General features: G+C 38.9%; 1 protein-coding gene across 1 annotated transcript in view; it reads right to left on the bottom strand.

The window, feature by feature from the left end:
* Window positions 1-2,737: 2,737 nt before the first annotated feature.
* LOC117424536 (septin-7-like) overlaps window positions 2,738-17,268 on the bottom strand; it is a 50,024-nt gene continuing 35,493 nt past the window's right edge. The window contains exons 7-14 of the mRNA XM_034040955.3: window positions 16,090-16,207; window positions 12,828-12,920; window positions 11,777-11,873; window positions 7,599-7,650; window positions 7,343-7,468; window positions 6,179-6,314; window positions 5,765-5,910; window positions 2,738-5,302 (exon numbers count right to left, since the gene is read on the bottom strand). Of these exons, the coding sequence (XP_033896846.1) occupies window positions 5,263-5,302; window positions 5,765-5,910; window positions 6,179-6,314; window positions 7,343-7,468; window positions 7,599-7,650; window positions 11,777-11,873; window positions 12,828-12,920; window positions 16,090-16,207 (808 nt within the window). The 3' untranslated portion in view covers window positions 2,738-5,262. The remainder of the gene's footprint in view (window positions 5,303-5,764; window positions 5,911-6,178; window positions 6,315-7,342; window positions 7,469-7,598; window positions 7,651-11,776; window positions 11,874-12,827; window positions 12,921-16,089; window positions 16,208-17,268) is intronic.

The following is a 17,268-nucleotide window of genomic DNA, read 5'->3' as shown; positions in this document are numbered from 1 at the left end:
AAGACAAAGCACCTAGTGTACTTCCAGATACCATGTTTGCCAAAACATATTCCTTTCACAACTACTCAGTTGAGATCTCTGTAGTGAATAGATGTGCACAGCATGGAGAATGTATGGAATTGTTTTATGTCAATACAATCACTTTAATTGTGCTATACCACCCACAGAAGCTAGAAGATTCAGCTTCCATATCTGAAGCAAAAAAGGATTAAACAACAATACTGTATCTGTTTGAAACATTACAGTGTTTTCCAGTTGTCAGTTATGTGTGCCCCAAGAAGGAAACAAATTATTGGTTGATATGTTTTACAAGCAAATTATTTAATGGCTAATTGCACTGTACTTAAATATTATTTTATCTTTTCAACAAATAACTAACATGCACTAGCTAGAGAAGTGCAGTCATTTACTTTAAAAACATCAGAGCTCCCTCCAGTTCTTATTTAACAGTGTGAGCTGATTGAACAGTAACGCCTCACCTAATAGTCATCCTTAATTTTCAGCTTTTTTTTTAATTAGTTCCTCTTACTATAGTCCTTTGTTTCCTGCATTCCTGTGCTATATGTCATCAAGGCTGTGAAGCAGGGGGGGTCATTTGTGGTCCTGGAGAGCTATTCCACTCAGATTTTAACAGGTCCAATTATAATTTAAAAAAATAATCATCAAAACATAGCAATGCCTAGTAACCAACTCCCTAAAAATACATTTACAAGAGCTAGATGGTGATATGAAAAAATTGCACTCTCTCTCAGGAAAATGTTAACCACAAAACAGCCCCGAGGATATAGGGTGGATGATCCTAAAGTAGACTGTAAAAACAAGATGCGGTACAATATGCTGAAAAACTAGTTTAGCTCACAAGGTCATAGTGATAAGTTATATACGAAGCAAGTTTATTTTTGATTGTATAATAAAGACAATTAGGTGTTTTTGCTGGGCAGTATACAATATAAAAGTATACTTTAGTAAAAACTTCCTGAATCTTTAAAACCCATAATAAAAGCAATATTGTTTGAAGCCACTTGGGCGGCCCAATTCAGAGCTAGTATTGTGTTTCCATTGGGGTCTCTGCAGACAGTACATAATTAAAGCATTGCTTTACTGTCTGCTTGAATTTATAGATACACCTGACAGGCTGTCACTCACAAACAGAATGGAGAATCACGTGTCCAATTGCCATGAAACTTGGTACTAACATTATTTAGTTTGAGTTACTGAGAATATCACATTCTGGGTATATATGAAGGTGTGTGGCTGTATATTTATACAATTTGTCTATGTCGCACTAACATTTCTGAATAGCCTATATCTGGCCTATCATACAGTTAATATATGTCATGGTCATCAGTTTATATGGATAGCTCGAATTTAGAATGTATAGCTGTGGCGTGGGATGCATGTTACTGACATATAGCTTATTGAGACTACTTACATTTTCATTTAATTTATTATGAAAGGATTTTGGTGTATACCACAGTGCATGGTGTTGACTAATATATATATATATATATATATATATATATATATATATATATATATAATTTTTTTTTTCAAAATAGTATTTACTATTTTGTATTTAAAATACATTACTGCCAACCTATTTGCTATTTGTATTTTAAATAGACTTGGACAATTATTTTCTGTTTAGTTTCCTTGAGTATTTTGCCCATCCCTGCTAGTTTCTCTTTTGTGCTTAAAGTGTTGATTAGGTTTGTCAAATCCTTTTAACCCACAAATAAAAAAATGATGCTAATTTTCTTATTTTTGCAATGAGGTGGATAAAACAGGGTTTAACATTTACTGAAAGACTGGATCTGGTCACCTGTAAGTCTTTGTACATGAGGAGTATTGACAGAAAACAATGCCAAAACAAGTTGTGCCTGTTTCGTGTTTGTTTTTGTCACCTGCACTTTGTTTAGGGAAGACATAGCAAATGGCTTAAATCAGGGCATTCAACAGCATATCACTGTTAATAATGTTCAACTAATAGAGTGGTGGAATTGAACCAAATTAGCACGTTTAAAACATAACTTCCACACTCATTTAAAATCTTTAACTAAAGAAACTGGAACACAATTTTTTTTTTGGCAAATGTCTTATGGTTTTTCATCTACAGTGTACTGTACCGGCTTCGAGTAAATCTACAATGCAGACAAATTAGCAAAAAAATGACCCTATCCAACACGATTAAGATGGTATGATGCACAAAAAATGAAAGTCAGCAATGAAAAGCTCTTCTCTGTAAATGCTGACTGAGGCAGATGTCTCCTATTTCTTGGCATACTCAACTCCTCATGCTTCTCTCCCCACGTACCTTCCAAGTCACTGCATAAGAAATCATTGTTGCAAATGTTTGGGGTTTTTATTACACATTTTTTATTTAAGTTTCAAAACGACTATAGGAATATACTAAAGCCTTCACTCTCTAGACATGGAAAAACATAATAAAATAATTAGCATTCTTAAACGTGCATGATATGTTTGGGTTTATTTATATAAAACAAAAGCAATCACTTGTTGCCACAAAGTAAAAACATGTTAACCAAACCAGTAGGTGACGAACAGCTATAATGTAGTTTCAGTACTGTTAAACTGCATAACACCTGTGCCCCATGGTTAAATGCATGAAAACAAATAAGGGAAGCCAAGGCAACATACTTGAATGTGAAAATGCATAAAAAGCACCATAAAAAAATGTTTTTCTAGTTTTGTTTTTTTTTTGTTGGGGGGGGGGGGGGGGGGGGGGTATTATTACAGCACTTCTATCATATCCAAACAGTTCACTTGAAATTATAAGTCTCAGAAACACAGACTTAAGCTATTGTTTTGCTGGATACTGACAAGAATGTTTTTCACAAGAGACCTGGGATTGTCACAGTGAGGAAAGGCAATATCTTAGTTAGCAGGAAGCATCAGACCTGTGAATTACACAAACTATATAATGTATAAAAATCTAGGTTTAGTCCCTTTTTAAAAGGATAACCACCTGACCCCTGCAAAACATCCAAAAAGTGCTTCTAATGCCACTTCTAATCAGTCTTGCTGGCAAAAATCTGCTTTTCTGCACACATGCATAAGTACTGTATGGAACTGACCACTCAAGTCATTTGGCTGGAATTACTTCTAAAACACAATTGTTTCATTTTCAGATTAGCCAGGTACAGCAGAATTAGAGGCAGGTTTTCCAGAGGTTACACACAGGCTCATAAAACATACAATTTTTTTTTTTTTAAACAGAGCTAGAATTCTGCACCCAGGTCTTTGACACATCCCTTAAGAAGTAGCATGAAAATAACAGGTTTGAAGGCACAGTATTTTTATACTGCTCACTCCATGTATTACAACATAACGTTTTGTACGTTCTTGGTATCTGATTGTTTTTACTCAGCAATATCATTTGACCTGTATAAACTGAACACTGGTACCACCTCATGGTAAAAAGGTGAAAGCTTGAATCTTACCTGAACAGCAGAGTGAGCAGTATAGAGGTTGGAGGATCAAAAAGGACAATAAATGCAATAAATCCAACCGATGTGAAAGATTCACATGGATTTCTGTGTGATAAATACTGTGTCCCATTATGCACACTACTGTACAGCGAGATCCTTCATGCATATTTTCCCCAACATGTGGTTATATATACAGTGAACCATCTATTAAAGCCAGTGAGGAGACCAACAAAACGCCTTAACAGGGGAATAGCCACATAGGTGCATTACCAATGAACACATTTCTTTTTTTTTTTTTTTTTAGTTCTGTTGAGTCAATTGGTTTTTGTAAGTTAACCATTTGTTTAGGTTTTTTTTATGCCAACTCTTCTACTACGGTTTAATTTTTACCCCCAAAAATATATATTTTAAAATATTTTTAAACAAAATATGTATTTATGATTGCTAGTTTAAGGTTTTTAAAAGAGATCTCATTTATAGGGTGTAACTGGAACTGCAGGTTTACCAGACACATGTGTATAAGTTCAAGGAATTCCTTACAAATATCCTTGTTTAACCTTTTTTTTTTTTTTTAATTTCTGTAACATATTTCAGAAATTTTAAAAATGGTTAAACAAGAAAAATACATATACATGAAACTCTGTAAACACTTTGATGAAGCTTTTTCTAACCAAAGCAATTCAGGAGAAAATAACCACATAATATGGCAAGGCTCTCCTTTGATGGGCGATATAAGATCTGGTTTGAGATCTCCCGAGTGCAGCAACAGTGGAGACATGCATGGTCCCTTTTGCTGACCAGGTAACAGTGGAACTATCCATCTCGCACATCCAGAAAAATGACTGAACAAGGAGGGAGACACAAGAAAGATTAGGGGACTGAAAAACAGGGAATCAAAAGAATGAATGTGCCACCAAAATGTCATGAACACTTTTTGCTCATGTTGGATTTTATTTATTTATTTTTAAGTTAAAGGCTGTCACAGGGCCCTTGATAAAATGTTAGAAGTGAAGACCTTCTTAATATGTTTAGCACAGATTAACAGCAATAGGCATCATCACTTTCAATAAGACATTTCAGAATTTGCTTATTTACTGTGACAAAAACGGCAATGAAATCAAAAAGTGGGCGTTTGGAATCTGTTGTACTTCTCTTGAAGGTGTGCTCACCTTTCCTGAGGACTAATTATATATATATATATATATATATATATATATATATATATATATATATATATATATATATATATGAAGAAAGCTTTAACACCCAATTATTATTATTATTTTTTATTATTAAGAAAATCCTGAAGTTCAAGGAATTCCTAATAATATCATTAGAGCAAGAATATCAAATCCAAATAAGGAATGAAAGATTGCCAGCTGGTTTTTGAAAGCTGTATGTCTGAGCAACATAGTTCCATATATTACTGTTCATACAACAATTATACAACCCCACTGCACCCCCCACCTCATTAAATGAATACCCCGCTGCGGGGCACAGACAAGGAAACACTAACATGGAAAATGAGAGCTGGGTTTCCCATATTGTTTAACTTCACCTTGGCAATTTCTTTTTAGACACAGATCCATAGATACAATGGGAATTTTAGACATTTGTTAGACCCAGAGCAAATGGCACATACTCTGTAGTCCTGCGAGGGGTGTGTGGGTCAATACATTAGCATGGTGCGTCTGAGCGGATATTTGGACGTGTGGACGTATTTGTGTGGGATGCAAGCTTGCTTTATTGTTAGTGACCAGAAGGTAAGCAGTGATGTAAAAGGAACTTCGTTTATTTTGGAAGGGACAGCATCTCAGAAGATCTTCCCCTTCTTCTTGTTCTTTTCCATTGTTCTGGAGAGAAAGTAAAAACATGTATCTGGTCAGACAGCAGCTTTTTCACTCTATTACACAGATGGGTACAGGCTTTCTTGTACACAGGGTGCCCATAGTTTGCAATACATTTGACTTTACTAGTTCACAGATACGCCAGGATAAAGCAATGAATGAGCAATGAAATAACAGCAACAGTAGTCCATGTCCATAGTTGGTCATGTGACCAGCACCCCCACATAATACAAGCTGTTGACCTGTTACTCATGGCTTACAGTTGCTACAAATTATTTTGCGCCATGGTGCATGTTTTAAAGTCTGTATAAAAGACACTGGGGAGCCACAGCGAATTATATATAAATTGAAATGCATCTCATATGAGGTGTAAAACATGTGCCCTTGCGAACTAGACCCTAGCTGATGCTAGATGACACACCAAGATGATATCTGAGCTTGGAAGAGTTTTTGGCAGGAAACCCTTACTTTGAGGCATCGAGTTTCTGTTGCTCCAGGATGCGTTGCTGGGCCTCCCAGGACACCTTCTCCTCCTCGTACTGCTTGCGCTTTTCCTCCAGCTCCTTGTACTGCGCTTCCAGGTTCTTCTTCATCTGCTCGTGTCGGCGCTCCAGCTGAGGGAGGAGAGCAGAGCGAAGGGGGCGTCAGAGACAGAGTGAGAGGCGGAGAGGTAGGGAGTAAGAGTTCAAGAGAGATGGGAGAAGGATTTGGGAGAGGAACACGACTGGAGAGAAACAGTGAGAGGAAGCAAGGCTGGCATTGAAAGAGGGAGAAGAAGACGAGAGGGAAAGCAGGGAGAGGGTTTAAAGAGATACAGGGGGATGGAAGAGAAAAAGGTCAAGAAGAGTCAGACAGATAGCAACCTGATGGAACTGAAATTACCTCAGCTTCTGAATCCTTCAGTTTTTGTTTCTTTTCTTTGACCTTCATCTCAAAGACCTGCTCCATCTCCGTTTCCATTTTCTTCATCTTTGTCACATGCTCCCTCCGCTCCTCCTCCATCTGAGCCAGGGGGCTCCTGGATACAGGATACACACCGAGTCAGCTCTGGGCTAGCCTACCTTACTTTTATTCATGTATGAAAAGGATTTTTTGTGGCTATAGTAAGGTTGTGTTCTCATGAGTGTAAACAACTGTTTTCTATATCTATTACTTAGGTAATAATATGTGGTATTACAAGAGATTAAGGACCGGTTCTTCACAAGGGTATCAAAAGTGATTGTAGCTTACACACGAATTCAATAAAATCTTAATGTTGTGCACTTCCATTTGTTATATAGGTCTTAATGTCCAGCTTGAAAAAAAAAACAATACACATCTCATAGTAAACATGTGCATCTGGTACGACTTAGTTTAAAACCCCCCAAAAAAAACCCAAAAAACCAAACAACTCGCTGTTTGCAAGCCATGCTTTCAGTTAGTGTTGCACTTGCTTGGTCATTTCACATTGACAGCGAAATGTTCCCACCCAGTTGATGGCTTTTTGACTGACATGCATTTGAGCCAGTAACATGTCTAGATTCAGAAGACAAGGCTGAGGCGAAATGAAATGCAAGTGCATCAGATCCCGTGAATAAGGTTTAGAAACTGAGAACTTCCTCCAACCTAAATTAGTACCAGATATCCGGTTTTAAAAAGAAAATGCGTTGCTGCAATGCGTGTTTCTTTCTAAACTTGTGCAGCCGACAGAAGTGCAAAATAGGTAAGATTTATGGAATTATTTTGTAAGCTGCAATAACTTTAAACGTGACTGCAAGTCAACGAAAACACTAAATATGCTCTTTGTCAATATGGTCTCCGGGTGTTACCAGAAATTAACTGGTTTTAAACCATGGATATTGTTAAAACAGTTGGCTCATTTTAATGTGAATACAGCCCAGTACATCCAGATTGTAATGTTGCCTGTACTGAATACTTTACTTTTGTATTGAACACCTAACACATGTTTTTCTTTGAGCTAAAATGACATTTAATACTTGGTTTGGTTTATAAGTTGAACAAGTCCCTTCACATTGATTGAAAGAAGCACAACTGTGACAGGCTTACTTGGTAAGCTGCCCCTTGGTCTTGGTGGCATCGACTCCGTTGCACGTGACAGCAGCCAGCTTCCTGCTCCTGTAGTTCTCGTAGTGCACGTTGTTTGTGACGTCCTTCAGATCCTGCATGTGTGTCCTGAGCAGAGAACAATATCCATCATTAGTCTAAAAAAATACTGTGCTATTTGTGTTTCTCCTTATAGCGATAATGAAAATGCACATGGAATGGCAATATGGGGTAAACTGGAGCTAAACTGCCGAATTACCTGATCAGCATGTTGCGTAGAATTGTGAAATCACAGTGTTCACCATTTTCAACTGAAAAAGAAGAAAGCATTCCATAAGTTACCATCAGTGCCAACGAGATGACAAAGATTGCAATCTGGTGTCTTCAGCTGAACGAAAACCTCACAGATATCTCCGACACACTAAGCTCAAGAGAAACAAACCAATCCATTGTCCGTTTATGTAGCTTCCTTCTGGCTCCAAGTAAGCTCACAAAAGCTTTGCAGAGATGTCAAAAATGGAAGGAAATAGACAATGCACTGGGATGAGGTCATTTCCTTTTTCATGCCCCTGCTACAGGGACTTAAACTTTGTCTCTTGAAAAAGGCAAACACAGGACTCTAGGAAACTGAATTTTGTGGCAGAGAAAAACCGGCGCATTCACGGTTGTAGACGGACTTCTACAAGCACAATTGTTTGCCACTTGAAGTGTTCAATGGCCACAGTGCATGACCACACAACCAATCATAAATCATTGGTCACGTTGCACCTCTATGAGAAGCTGAGATCTCTGGACAACACGATCGGTTTATCACTCCTGTGTATGGACAGTCTGAGGTTAATTAGTGCTGTGTTCCTTCCAATGCTGCCTTACCACAATTTACCTCAAAGAATGAAGATGAATACTCAAGGCTGCAGAAGGTTACAATCCTTTTAAATTTCACATTTTTTATTTAAAAAAAAAAAAAAAAGCGTACCCATGCATAATGGAGATATTTTGAGTTTAGTCCAATCTTTGGCCAACTGAATCTTACACAGGATGATTATAAAAGTAGACTATTTCAGCATGGTATAGCAGAAATGTATTTATCATATAAATGTACCCCTTTCAGGATACAAAATGGGAAGTGACATCTGACCCAGAACAGTGCATTTCCCAAGTGGAACAAAAGCAAAGGAATCCTGGCAAACTTCCCTGAAGTCCACTCTCCATTGACTCTTCCTGTTAACACTGCAGGGCAGCTCGTTGACTGCCAGCAGATGGTGCCCCCTATAGCCATATGCACCGCCCATAGTATAAACCATCCATTCTGCTTTTATTATACCCACAAGACATGCACATCCCTGACAACAGGGATACAGTGGAGGTGACTTTACAAATGGCACGATTTAGAGTTTTAAATACCGTTTATCCAATTGTGTGGACACTTGCTTAGAACATTCTGTTTCAGAATTTGGGCGATATAAGGAGTGTCACCTAGATTTTTATACTGAAGATGAGACTTTAAGTAGATGGGCACAACAAGGCTCAAACCAAAACGTTTGTCTACTTGACTTTAGTTTTACCTTATTATTTAGTGTTTTAATTTGTAACAGCAGCCGTAGGGTATTTGTTTTTACTAACATACTTGATGAATCCTTAATTCATATGAGAAATACATTTCCACAAATGGAATGGAAGGGGAGAGGAAATTAATATGTAGGTACAAATGGAGAAGGCGCAGTATTTATCTGTGGTTTAAAAGTTCAGTCATTGAAAAGCTGGTTACCCTATTCAATGGCTTCTGGGAGTTTGAGTTCTTATAAAAAAAAAAAAGAATTTAAGGGCATAAATGGTACCAATTCAGATTTTATTAATTCTTCTTGAAAGGAAGAGGCAAAGCATAACAAAAGAAATGTAAATGTTGACTGCAACTCCACAATGGGTCTCCTTCAAAGTAAACAATGGCTCCTTCTAGGATTCACTTGCTCTGACTAGGTCTCTGTAAAGGTTAACTTCCTTTATGTAATCCTAGCCTTAAGTGTAGGATTCAAATATGTGGAAAGAACTCCCCATCAATTTTTATTCGCCAACTGCTACAGAAAAAACAACATTAAGAAATCTAACGTTTGTCTTTCATGCAGCAAAGGGAAATGTGAGAGCTACAAACTGATGGCACTACATGTTAGATAAGACTTCCTGGAATTATTTTGTTAGCTGCTGTTGGGAATAAAATCCCTTGTGAAGGGGATCTAGTGGAGGCGGTCATACACAGGTAGATATGTCACACTTCACATGCATCTGGATAACCGCGTATCCAACTGTCAAACTTGGGATTAACATTACTTGGCAGAAGTTATGAAGAGCATCGTATTCTGGGGATATATGAGGGTGTCTATCAGTACATCATAAATACATTAACAGAATAGAGTCGACAAATCAATACATGGTAACACACCTTTTGGCTTCAGCCAATACAATACCTAGTACCTACACATTCATATACAGAATCTGTACGCTATGAACAAGTATGTCAGTAACATACATCGCCCCCCGCCTCCGCCCCCCCCTTCTCCATACAAGAAGAATTTTAAGTGTGGACGTTCGTACGACTGCCTCAACTATATACCCATCACAAGGGATTTCATCCCAACCGGGAGACAACAATATTTGTATGGATATTGGAGCTTTGGACACTAGACATGGAGGAAGTCTCTAGTTTGGCCACATCTCCAGCAGTCTGCCGAAAGCAGCGGGTTAGAAGCAACCTGGTACATGAAATTCTTAATATATTCTTTTTGTTTAGATTCACTTTGTTTTCTGTTTGTCATCACATCCTGATAAAGTTGAAAGAACGCCTCATGCCTCTATAGAGCACTTAGTTAATCCTTCCCTGTGAAACGAGTCACTTTAAAGCAGTTGCACTAACCCACCACCAGGGGGAGATTCTGAGATTTGGTAGAAGGGAGAAGAATGTCCAAGCGGTTGTACTGTATATAGAACAAATGAATATGCAATTCCAAAAAGAAGAAGAAAAAAAAAAAAAAGCACCCAACAGAAAAACAACCAAAAGGGGTAGGATGGGGAAGAGAAAAACAAGAGATGGTTCATTTACCAAATATGCCCTCTGTCAGTCATGGAAGAGAAAGAAAAAATGTGGAGACTGAGAATGAATGTGCATTTACACTCAAGAACCAAAAAAAGAAAAAAAAAAAAAAAAAAAAAAAGATTAAAAGACCAGAAAGTGCTTATAACAAAAAAAAAAAAAAAAAAAAAAGAAAGTGTTACAAACATTAGGTTTAACTGCTAAATCCCACTGTGGACAATAGTCATTCGACCGTAAGTCTGGCACTTTAATTTGATTTTTTTATTCTAAAACAAATCTCACCACCATACCTTCTGGCAGCGTGAAGACTGGTGCAGCTGCCCACTCTGCCATAGCTAAGGTGTTCCCCAGCGCCCCACCAGATTTGGAAGCTATCGGCTGCATGATGCTCGAGCACACTAGACTACGAGCCCTCATACCTGGTTTCCATCTGTCACTGCTGTGAGCAAGTCACACATCGCAAGACTGCTTGCTGCTCTCCAGCTATACGGTTTGTTTTTGAGATATCATAAACAAAAGAGTAGGGTTTAACCCTTTGCGGTCCATTGTCGGACTGGGTCCGACATTGCAATTATTCCTCTCAGGTCCTTTGTCGGACTGGGTCCGACATCATTATAGCAACGCAAAAAACGGTTTTCTAGTCGTTTTTTCTCCGGAAAAAGCCGAGAAAACCATTCAATTGCCGAGTGGGAGCGTCAGGAGCCGAGACAAGTCGAAAAAAAAAAAAAAAGGCGTATCTCATTAATAGTCATACATGGCCCTGGTATCAGATAACGGGGCGGTCATAGTAAACAAGCTGGCAGAGTGCGTCAGCGCACAGAGACTATCATGGACATTTGCAGAGCTTTTTTCAGATGTTATATGTTATAGTAATAAAATAATGACTTGGATCGCATTATTGAGGAGTTTGGTGATAAAACGAGTGATCAGGAGATGATTGATCGGTATGTACGACTAATATTTTTATTATTTTTTTCTTACATATGTGAAAGCGATAGCGAACAAAAGGGTGGGGCGGGGCTGGAGATGCCTAGTGAGTGCTTTGTTGATATGCAGGGCCATTTAAACCTGTTTGACTGTGGAAAAATATACTTTTAAACAGTGCGTCTAAAATTAACTGCGCGTGTGAAAATTAATTAGACGTGACGTGCCTGACGCGCAATTAATAAATGGACTGCAAAGGGTTAAAAAACAAAAAACAAAACGGTATCTACCTCATTCTTGGCTGAATGATCCCAATAGATTAATTCACCAGTTCAGATTTTGCATGTATTTTACCAGCAAATGGTAGAAGTGCATTGAAAAGATTAGTCTGGATCAGCCTATAATACAAACAAGGCCAGTGAGCCTACCTTCTGCTACTCCCCAAGGGTACTGGCGACCTCTGACCTTCTTTCCATTGACCTCTATGACCACGTTGCTGCCGACCACTGCTAGAGGCATCCTCTCCTTAAACCAAAGCAATGGCAGCATGTTATACCAACCACCATTCACAGAAAAATCAAGGTTTCAATAACAATAAGCACCTTTACATACACCCTTCGGCAGAAGCATCTTACTACAACGCTTGAAGCTTATATGATTTTATATAGCTTTTCTTTTTTTGCAAGAGACATTTTCCTGAGAATGTTGTTTGAGGCCCTCTCAGCTCAGGCTCCAGGGCCCACAGTTCAGGAACATTAAAAAGAAGAATGGATTACAAAACATATTGCTACCACAGTTCTGGGTTGTATGGTGGAAATAACCTCACTTTTCTCACAGTGGAAGAATGATATGGTCAAGCCAGCTCAGAAATACATTATTTTTCTTTTTTCTATAAATTTAGTCGTCGCCAATTATTTTCTCCCAATTTGGAATCGGCAATTATTTTATTATGCTCAGCTCACCGCTACCACCCCTGCGCTGACTCGGGAGGGCGAAGACGAACACACACTGTCCTCCGAAGCATGTGCCGTCAGCCGACCACTTTTTTCACACTGTGGACTCACCATGCAGCCACCCAAGAGCTACAGCATCGGAGGACAACGCAGCTCTCGGGCAGCTTACAGGTAAGCCCGCAGGCGCCCGGCCAGACTACAGGGGTCGCTGGTGCGTGGTGAGCCGAGGACACTCTGGCCAACCTAACCCTCCCTCCCCCCGGGCGGCGCTCGGCCAATTGAGCACCGCCCCCTGGGAGCTCCCGTCCTCGGTCGGCAAAGGAATAGCCTGGACTCGAACTCGCAACGTCCAGACTATGGGGCACATCCTGCACCCCACGCGGAGCGCCTTTACTGGATGCGCCACTCGGGAGTCCCAGAAATACATTCTAGCAGTTAAGTTTTTTTGTGTTTTTTTTGTTAAAAAAGGGGGCCCTTTCGAACAGACAGATATTTAGCCACCCCAGATACACCCACAGGACTGTACCTTTATTTTCCGGATGACTTTGCTGTCTTCATCATCCTCCGAGTCAGGGAACTCGTAAATCTTGATCTTGTGTTCCTGAATTTCCTTCATAATCTGGGAAAAATAAGAACCATTAAATATCTGATTTCCAGACTAGAGTCAGTAGTACCTCAATACACAGTACCAAAGCAATGTGCAATAAGCCCCCACCACCAACCCTCCTGGCTGGGGATCATTATTTACACCACAAAGGTCAATACTCAATTGGGAAGAGCATCATTGCATTACATTTTCAAAGAGGACATCAGAAAATGTATGAATGAGAGGAGGCCGTTTTGCTTGTCCGGTTCCCATTAACTGACTGATCTCAAAGCTTAAGTAAAGTTGGGTCTTGCTGGGATGCTTAATAAAGCTAAAACTAGCAGGAAACTACTGTACAGATAATTCAACTGTTCTTACTGTGGGTTGTTATTTACTAATTTTATATTGTCTGTAGATTGTCATGTATTTCACTGGATGGATGTTTGTGTATGAAATCATGCTGATTTGGAATCAACATATTGTCATAATGGTAAAATAAAGCAGCTGGTTGTCGGGGGTGGGGGCGGGTTCTGTCATCATTAATGGTAAACCGTCAATCAACACTCTGTTTGTATAACAAAATCCATCTATCACACTTTTTTACATCAAGGTTTTCTGGAAAAATATACGTACATAAGAAACACAAGACTATGAATTTATGAACAAGAGGGTGCCATTCTGCCTAACATGACTAGGTAGCTCATTCCATACCCTCACTACTATGTGTGAAGTAGTATCTCCAACACTCTGTCCTAAGTCTATCGGGAGAGTATTTACAACTGTGTCACCTGGTCCTGGTTTCTGTGTTGCGCTTATAGTATTGCTTAAGGTTAACTTTGTCAAACCCAATCAAGTCCTTCCTATTTTATTTTGTGCTCAGTTCAATGGATTCAGCTCAACCTATCTTCGTAGCTCATCCCTTTAAACTCTAGGATCCAAGTCTCATTTCTGTTCATAGTAATATTTCCAAACAACAATGCTTGTCATAACTCAAGCTTATGAGTCTATGATGTCCTTAAAAAAAAAAAAGGCAAAAAAGACACCATGTAGTAATGTGTGAGTTTATATGTGTGTGACAATAAACCTTGTGTGATAAGACCTTTAAGAAATGAGTCACACGTCCAGGACTGCTATTTTTGCTTGGTTTCCTCTGAAGTCAGTTACTGCTTTAATTCATCATGATGATGTCAACACAACACATGTGAAGGACTAATTTAAAAAAGTCATGGGATACTACTGTGTGCGTGCTGGAAATATTGAGCTGCTGAACAACCCTCTCATTGAGAAAAATGAGAAAACATAAGTTCTGGCATTTTTGCAGCTTTCATGACACATTTTCACAAGGTGGGGCATGATTTATACAGATCGCCTTCAACATGCACACGAAAAATACTGTTAATCACAGGTGGTTCTGGTATCACCCATCCCACGTGCGATTTATTTAATTTTTTATATATATATTTTTTTTTTATAAAATGCACATTTAAAACTATTGTTAAAACAAACAGCAGGTTTGGAATCCTGGTGCACACATGCACTTACTTGCAGCTGTGTTGCATACTAAAAAGTGCTACGGAAACCCCTGCAGTGTTTACAAGGACTTTATCTTGGCTGTATCCTGTCTCATGTCGTCGTCCCCCCCCCGGCCCCCCCAAACTTTCCTCAGGAATGTTCACCAGGAGGAGGAGCATTTTTAGTCTAAACATTGCAGTGTGTCTAGTGCATGCTCCCCTCTGCAACAATGCTGGTGCTGGGATTGGAATGCATGGTGCATTGTGGGAACAGGAAACCCACATTGTTGCAGGAGGGAGCGTGATCTGGATGTGCGATCATGCTTATCAGAGAAATTCTCTCTCCTGGTGAATGCTCCCCAGTAAAAGACCCAAGTGATTCTCTGGAATTAACTTGTCAAAATGATGGCTGGCATGCAAACAGAAAATCTTCCAGCAACATTTATATGTATTCCTCCTTGTATAGCCAAGCTCATGTTATGTCACCCCCCAACCCCAGCAGCCGTGGCTCATGGTTGGGAGGCAGCTGCATACACATTGACAATAAGTGCCCACAGCATTAGTATGTCTGCAGGTAATTAATCAGAGCTTCTACATCCAATTAAAAGAAGCTAGGTTACAAAAATACGTCACCCATAAATTATTTTTCTTATTTGCTTACAAGCAATTTGACACTGCACATATACAAACAAAGCTAAGTATGACTAAATAAAGGGATCAGTTGTATACAAATGTTATATCTACAAAACGAGCCAAGTTATAAAAACATGCTCTGCCCTTTAATAAAAAAAGTGAAAAATTGGCCATGGTAAAAAACAAGGACAGCAAGATTCCCAAAGCTCCATTTAGAATTGTAATTTGCAAAGGTTTCCAGAAAAGGAGAAAATCACCCAATAATCTCAGCAGACCAAAAATAAACAACTCAGATGTCTCATTTAGAGCTTGCAAGCAGCCAAGTGGTTTGTGATTTGCTTTAGAATTGTATTTGGTGTTGATGTTTTGAATTAACGACCCTGTCCCTATTGAAAATGTGTACTGCACTGTTAGCAATTCTTCACAGACACTAAACATGGGGGGCTAAGTTAGTCCGAATTGTTTCTTGGTTTTTTTTTTTATTGCATATTTATAGAGCTTGTATTTTTGAGACTTTATTTTTTAACACTCAGCCAAAACATGCATCTACGTGACTGCTTCTTACAGTTTTAATATGCAATTTGGACAGGCGGTTCTAAAGCTTTCATTTTGTCCAATCAGGAGCCAGGGCAAATGCAAAAAAATAAAATAAAAAGGCATGTTAAAATGATCAATTTTCCACAGCATGCACTATATAGGACTAAACCGTATAGTTTGAAAGAAAACAGCTTGGACTCAGAAGACGCTGCTGAGGTGAAATGATCCAGGAAGTGCAAGTGCAATAAAGAATAAGGCATGGAAACTGAGAATTTCCTTTAACCTAGTGTAGTTCCAGGTATCATGCTTTATAACGAAAATCCAGGTTTGTTACAACATGTGTTTCTTTAAAAACTGCACTACTGAGCCCACTGTAGCTATTGGAAGAGCGTTCGCTACAATCACTTTAAGATTAAGACCAGCTAGAGCTTACTGACATTTGTGTTGTTAACATTCTCAAAAAGCATCCTATCCCAGACCTGCTTCTTGAACTGCTGGCCAAAAAGCATCCTATACTATACCTGCTTCTTGAACTGCTGGCACTCCTCGGGGGTGAGGGTGTCCGCCTTGGCAATCAGGGGGATGACGTTCACTTTGTCATGAAGTCTCTTCATAAACTCAATGTCCAGGGGCTTCAGGCTGCGGGAGGGAAGCATGTTGGATAACAGGAAGAAAACAGACACACCTTCAAGGACTATGCTGCCAAGCAAGCCTTCAATAAAAATGCAGCACAGAAGACGGTGTACTTTTTCACTCTGTTAATAATAAAATGGAAAATGCAACTGTTTTTTGAAAGTCTTGAAGTTTGGGCAGAGAAATTGATCTAAAGCCAGTACATACAGAAGTTTCTGCTGGAAACTTTCATTCCGGTTCACTTTGAGGCGTGATCCATTTTTATCCTATAAATGCATATGAAAGCAAGCGAATTATTCATTAATCTGCGGTAAAAGTTAAATGCCATTATATAAAAAAAAAAATGCACCAGTTTGTTCTGATTTTGTGCAAAATTCACAAATCTTTAATTCAATTATGAATTTATTTTTTGAAGTCTGTCTATATAAAATGAATCTTCAATCTATTGTCAGAAAAACAGAATACATTTACAAATGGAGGAGGTGGCTATTCTGCTCATCTAAGCTTGTCCGTTTCCCAGCTGTCAAGACCCAACTTGACAAAACTCTCTCAAGTTGGGTCTTAAAGGATGAAAGAGTTTCTGCCTCAACATGACTAGGTAGCTCATTCCATCCCTTCACCACTCTCTGTGAAGTGCCTTCTTCCCTCTGTCCTAAGTCTACCCCCACTTAATATCCAACTGTGTTCTCTGCTCCTGGTTTCTGCACTGTGTTGGTTCAGGTTAACTATACCGAGCATTTTTTTAAATAAAATAAGGTATATAAATTGATGGACATTGACAAAATGTTTTTGGTTTCTTTTTAAATCACTCGATCATTCATCCTTGACCATGACACGTTTGAGTGACTATGACTGAAGCATATGCACTTAACATAATTAGTGAAACAGTTGATTGGACACTGGATATGGAGTGATTTCACCTGTTGACTTGCAAGGTTGAATAAAAGCAATAAAGAATCACAGAAAAAAATTAATAAAAAACAACCAGACACACTCTGTCAATGACAGGCCACAAACTGGGAGACCAAGAGTTACAACACCTGCCCAATATCAACAGATCATTTTGC

The sequence above is a fragment of the Acipenser ruthenus genome, chromosome 19 (genome assembly GCF_902713425.1).
Source record: "Acipenser ruthenus chromosome 19, fAciRut3.2 maternal haplotype, whole genome shotgun sequence".
NCBI lineage: Eukaryota > Metazoa > Chordata > Actinopteri > Acipenseriformes > Acipenseridae > Acipenser > Acipenser ruthenus.
Note: the sequence above shows the minus strand (reverse complement) of the source record. Positions and strands in the feature narration are given on the sequence as shown.